The following is a 6,802-nucleotide window of genomic DNA, read 5'->3' as shown; positions in this document are numbered from 1 at the left end:
TGCCCAGTAATTCACTAACAAGTGAATATCATACTCATTTACAAGGAATTTCACAAAAAGAATGTCAAACTGCATTTTTTTTTTTTTTTTTGGTATCACAGAAAAGATATTTTCTCACACTACAAGCCTTATAATATGAAAAATCATGGTCAAATTACCCGATATGAACATATTTTTTTATCGAACATTTTCTGCATGAGTTCTTCTGATGATTCCAGCATTTGGTCTTTTTCGGAAATCTGAGAAACAAAATAATTATCAAATAAATCAAAAACCACAACAAAAAACTGAATTAAATGTTATCCAACTGGTTCACAATAATATTTACGAACCAAGAGAGCCTTTATATGATCAGTTGATCTAATAGAAATAGCAGCTAAATCTCTCAAATAACCATAAAAAAAAAGATAGGACACATTGGATAATCTACTCTTCAAAAATCAGATACAGCAATCAAAGTTGGAATGTCTTAGATCATGGACCTGCTCAGTCAGATTAGGCTAACCAATAACAAACTTTCTTAGGCTAACCAATAACAAATGTTCTAATTTCATGAGTAAGAATCAATAAAAGCATTGAATCATTTAGGGAAAATTTGTATTTACTGTCACATCTAACTCATACCAACATAGAAAGACAAGTGATAAAATACACAATCATATCAGACAATAGAGATTATTTTTCTAACATTTACAAAAAAGCACCTCTTAAAAGGCTTTTTTTAAAACTTTCCACGGGGTAATAAGCAAAACTGGGCACCAAACAATTAATCCATTAATCGTTAAGTAACGAAGTTAACGTTTTCATTAACAAATTAACTTTTAAGTTAACTTTGGAAATAATTATCAGATTAATTAACTTCTGTTACATTTAACTTCCATTAACTCAAGTCAACTTGAGTTAACTTCCGTTAACTTCAATTCAATTGAAGTTAACAGATTTTATAGTTTTGGCACTTTTTAAAGGTGTTTTTAGGTGGTTTTAGAGCAAAAACTGATTTTTTGTTTTTTTTCTATAATAAAATTAACCTTAACGGTTTATTGATAACTTCTGTAACATTAGGAAATAAACTCATTAATGGTTATCGAAGTTAACTTTTTTAGTTAACAGCTTAACAGTTAATGAAGTTAACTTTTTGATTAACGGTGCCCACCTTTGGTAAAAAGCTTCAGGACTTGTTTGCTCTCTATGACCATGATGTAAGGAGCTCCATAAGTTTTGTACTTCATTTACACTTATAACTATAACAAAAGCAGAAGTCATCCATATTTATTTGTGGTATATTGCTGTGGTGTTCCTTATAAATGACATAGAAACACAGGCTGAATGCTTGACTTTGGATTCTGTGGAATTAAACAGATACAAATAAAGCAACAGATGAGAGTGTGTTTCACTTGGATAACTTTCTTTATGATGTTCTGGTACCTAATTCTCACAGCTAGGTGAACAAGATACATAGAATATTGTATTAAATAACAACTATGATTTAGAAAGCTACAGCATTAGACTTGGGAAAAAGTTAAATATATGAAAACATTATACTTTTATCTAAAAGCTTTTAATAATCTGAATGATTTTTGAACGAAAAAACTCTTTGTCCAAGAGTGATGAGAATGCTTCTGCTAAGAACCCAAACATGTCAGGAGAATGAGTCTGGATTCTTGTCAGCTTGAAGACTGTGTGAAGTGATAAGACTGTGTGTTGTTGAAGTGTGAAGAATGTGGAGTTGTAAATTGCACTGCATGGAGTATGTCTCAGAGTTTTGTCAGTAGATAGGATAAGGGTTATGCGTTTACAAAGAGAGAATGAGGAAAAAGTTGTGTAGTACAGAAAGGATGAGGTAGTGATGGTGGCTAGATTAGCCAATGAATTTTATTCAAGTGTTAGCTGATGGTAACAACATTAACTTCTTTGATCTGCAAGTACCTGGCATTTTGAATGTTACATTAGCATCATGATTCAGCATTTTCACATGTGAATAAAAAAATAAAACCTTTCACACATGTACTATATTAGACAAAAAGACGTAGGTAAATGCTGGAGTCAGAAAAACATAGTTATTATGAGAGCCACACAGGATTGTGGATTACAGAAGCTATTTTCATTAGACAACATAAACAAGCCAACAATAACTGACTAAAATAGAAGGAAACCTGATGGCTAATCTAAACCTTCCACCAGTCCTATGCAACACAAATTTTACCCCACTTTCTCCTCACAAACATATGGCTCTTCCTGTACCTACTCACAATAGATTCCCAGCCAGAGAACTCCGAGACTTGTCCCATGTACCACAATTTAACAACCACACCTTCTTCACAGTTCAATAACATGTAGTCTTAACACCTCCATAGAAACTTTAAACTGCATTCTCCTATTCTCTTCACTCCTTGGAAAATGGATATTTTTAACCAAAATACCAGAATATTAAATACCCTTAAGATAAAATCTTAGTAATTTTTAAAATTCATATTTAATCTTCTCCAAGTGCTTTGCTATGGCTTTCTAAATCACAATTTTTCTTTTTAATATTCCACTATGTTTCAAGTAAACAACACTTTTCTAAAAATATAGCATCTTACTCAAACTTTTAGAGACAGTATGGAACATTAGAAGCATTTACTAGGACACTAGTACAAGATGCATGATAAGAAATCTATGAAGACTACAGAATAAAGATGTCAACTGGCATTGTAACGTAAGAACTCTGAGTAGATTTACAGAGAGTGCATCGAACACAGGAGCAAAATCAATAGTGATAAATGTGTTGTTAGAAGATGTAAAGAATACAGAATACAGACACCGTTTTCAATAAGCCTTTCTTCTGGTAGAATACAATGGTATTTTTCCTTATTGTTTGTCATCACCGTTACTAGACGTGAACTTGGGAAGTCGAGCTGCAAAGAAAATAAATGACAATAATGAAAATAAATAACAAATATTCAGTTATATGCTTTAAGCCAATAACTCTAATACTGACATTGGAAAGTGTCATACATTTACCTTAGAATCTTCCCTACCCTACAACTTTCATTAAGCATAATCAAAAGCCAGACATAGCTGTGTGGTTAAGAAGTTCACTTCAGAAGCACATGATTAGGGGTTCAGTCCTGCTGCATGTACATCATTTGCTGGCATTCTATACTATAGCTGCAGGTTACCCCATATCTTGTGAGTGAAATTAACAAAAACTGGATAAGCCTATCATATATCTATGTATGTGTTTATGTGAAATTGTGTATTTCTGTGAGTAAGTTCATGTTTTCCTTCATCTTCACATGTGTGTTTGTTGACTACAAACAACCATATAAGCAGAATTCGTTGCTTGCAGTCAACCACAAGGGGCACATCCAGGCTTTTTGACATGCTCTGCAATCTTTGTAAACAAAAGTCTTGTTCAAATGGTGCTGTTTGTTTCCAGCTCACTGCATAACTGTATCTAGGCTGTTCGTTGTTTGATAGACTGGAGAATTGATACCTTGCTTGGAAATAGATGTGGCTGATGACAGGAAAGGCAACTACTCCAGCATACACTTCTCTGACCGGTGCAAACATGAAAAATGGATGTTAAAATGATGGAGATGTCTCCATAGAAACAAATGACAGATGAACATATGCCAGCCTACACACCAATGAATCAAAGGCCTATGTCCCATTACCAGTGCTGCTCTTAACTCTCTGCTTAGAGATAAATAGTCACCATGTAATAATATAAAACACTCAAAAAATGGAATAAGCTATGTTGTGAAGCAGGTAAGTCAAACATTTTGGGCAGAACTCTTTATCAGAGTGGTACAGTCCACTGTTATGTGTAGTAAGTTCTTGTATTATCAACACATGTTTATTCAGCTTCCAGCCCTGAGCTCAAACTCACCTATGGCTCATAAATTATTGTTCCTAGTCTGTCTGTCAGGGCTCTCCCAAGAATTACTTCATGGTGATGAAGTCTTCAGAAATATTCAACACCCCAATAGTTTAAAGGACATTACTTTGATAAAAAAAACCATTTAGTGTGTGTTTAATCCTTTCCATGGTTGATTGAAAGATTCTAAAAATGACATCATTGTTATCATTTCTCCATTCTCGATAAAAAAAAAAATTAATTAATCGTGCTTAAACAAAAGAAATCAATATTTTAGGCTCCAATAATATGGCCTAAATATATTAGAGTATCTGATCCAGTGCAGCATAAGTGCATATTCAAATCCTGCAGTGGTTGACTTTGCATTCCTCTGCTCTTAGATCAATAAAACCAGAGTTACTTAACCATAGGTATCAATATTGTACATTATGTTGCTCCCTGTAAAGCAGTGAACAACATAATGTAAAACTTGGCTTCTGTGAATCATATGTTGTTTTGTTTTTTTCCATCAACATCTACATTAAATGCCTATATCTTACTGCAAGTCAAAGAGCATACAAAAACACTGTATAACTGAAAAGAATTTTGTTGCTTGAATAGAAAAAAGTGGGAGCATTATTTTGACACAAAAAATTGCTATATTCATTTATTCTTTTACTGGTTTAAGTCATTGGACTGCAGCCATAGTAGAGCATTGCTTTCAAGTGTTTAGTTAATTATGTTCTGTCTGCTATGTATTTTACTAAACCTTATTAATAGAGTCTCTAAGTTATGGGTCATAAATATAACAATATAAGCAACAACACTATTTTTTAGACCAGTGCAAACATAACTCTTTCTCTCTCTCTCTCACTCACACACACACACGCAAGATTTTTGTCCCCATTGTAGAAATAACAATTAATCTAGCTGGTCTAGAATAATATAACAGTGCAGGTTAAAACCTGTGAGATAGCTACTCAATCTTAAGAGGGTGGTATCTCCAGTTTGACAAAAGAAATTTGTCCTTGTGCATGCATTTGCTAAACATTTTGGAATTGAGTAGTGTGGTGGAATTCTTTGGATCTCAAAAGAATGTGTAATATTTCAGCTACACTTAACTTACATTTATATAGGGTGTAAATTTCTCCATGATTCTCCACTTGATTGTATGGGGTGTGCAGTTGATCTTCAGAACCCATACATGGCTAGCCAACTTAGTGGCTTTATCTTTATCAATGTATCAAAAAGAAGACTATAAGTAGCTCTTTTTTTAATTGTGTATATTAAATGATAGTTACCTCTTACTAGACAGAGTACTTCTTTGTTGATCCTTCCTATAATGGAACACTAAAATATATATGTATGTACATATATATATGTATGAGTATGTGCTTATGTGTGTATGTATATATAAGTGTGTGTGTGTGTATGTATATATAAACACACATACATGTGTGTGTGTGTATGTATGTGTGTAGGCGCAGGCATAGCTAGGTGCAGGTGTGATTGTGTGGTAAGAAACTTGCTTCCCAACTACATGGTTCTGGGTTCAGTCTCACTGCATGGCACCTGGGGTGAGTGTCTTCTACTGTAGCCTTGAGCTGACCAAAGCCTTGTGAGTGGATTTGGTAGATGGAAACTGAAAGAAGCTTGTCATATGTGTGTGTGTGTGTATGTTCCCCCCCACCATTGCTTGACAACCAATGTTGGTGTGTTAACATCCCCATAACTTAGTGGTTCGGCAAAAGTGATCGATAGAATAAGTACTAGGCTTACAAAGAAGAAGTTCTGGGGTTGAATTGTTCGACAAAAGGCAGTGCTCCAACATGGCCACAGTCAAATGACTGAAACATAGCCATAGTCAGATGACTGAAACAAGTAAAAGAATATATATATATACATATATATATATATATATATATATACATAAATATATACATATATATATATACATATATAGATATATACATACATACATACATATATATAAAACACACACACATATACAAGTGTTAAGACAATAACCATCAAAAAGGACAACACAAGAAAAATGCTTGACAAGTATGTTATAGTTTATTGCTTCAATGGGGAGAGAGAAAGAATGCTTTAATGTTTTGGATCTTGCTTGTCAACAGTGTATATATGTCGGGTAAGATACATAGATGGCAATTTTCATTTCATGGGCTTTCAATTGCATACACTGAGTTTTTCAACCTGACAACTATTTGCAGCTTAAGTAAATGTGTAATTCATTGATTCCTATACACCAGAAGCAACAGATGTTGTTTAGGTAAGGGTCTATGAGTACCCATCAATGGCAAGGCCTAAAAAAGGCTCAAATATATCTGGCATCCTTATTATTCACTGCTTGAATGATATTTTTGTCTGCCTCTAGTATGTGATATGTTTTCAACACAGCACGTCTCTCAGAGATGTTATCTCAGATGAAAATCGAAGAATCTTGCTTAACAATATATGCTAAGTACGATACATAGATGACTACTTTGATTTAATATGCATTCAGTCACATCCACTAAGTTTATATATATGCACATATACACATAATAAGAAGTAAAAGGAGTTAATAAATCCCTTTTAATCACTAATGAAGGATGCAATTTTCTTCATTCTTATTCTTGTTATAGATCATACACACATACATATATATATATATGGGAGAATTTACGAAAAAAACAACAAACGAAGACAGGTGGTGTAAACAACAAATGAATGTATTAGTTTAACGCTCGGGAATAGAGAAATGCTTTGACGTTTCGAGCCTACGCACTTCAACTGAAAGGAACACACACACACACACACATATATATATCATCATCATCATCATCATCGTTTAACGTCCGCTTTCCATGCTAGCATGGGTTGGACGATTTGACTGAGGACTGGTGAAACCGGATGGCAACACCAGGCTCCAATCTAATTTGGCAGAGTTTCTACAGC

General features: G+C 33.8%; 1 protein-coding gene across 3 annotated transcripts in view; it reads right to left on the bottom strand.

Moving 5' to 3' along the window:
• The window catches only part of LOC106871104 (endoplasmic reticulum lectin 1), a 488,243-nt gene that overhangs the window by 473,170 nt on the left and 8,271 nt on the right, over positions 1-6,802 (bottom strand). For 2 of the 3 annotated variants that reach the window (XM_052971630.1, XM_052971631.1), the window contains exons 2-3: positions 2,802-2,897; positions 159-239 (exon numbers count right to left, since the gene is read on the bottom strand). In XM_052971630.1, coding sequence (XP_052827590.1) covers positions 159-239; positions 2,802-2,897 — 177 coding nt within the window. Of the gene's footprint in view, positions 1-158; positions 240-1,153; positions 2,772-2,801; positions 2,898-6,802 lie in introns of those variants that run through there. The other variant, XM_052971632.1, reaches the window with a different exon arrangement.

The sequence above is a fragment of the Octopus bimaculoides genome, chromosome 11 (genome assembly GCF_001194135.2).
Source record: "Octopus bimaculoides isolate UCB-OBI-ISO-001 chromosome 11, ASM119413v2, whole genome shotgun sequence".
NCBI lineage: Eukaryota > Metazoa > Mollusca > Cephalopoda > Octopoda > Octopodidae > Octopus > Octopus bimaculoides.
The sequence above is the reverse complement of the archived record's forward strand: the minus strand, read 5'-3'. Positions and strand labels throughout refer to the sequence as shown.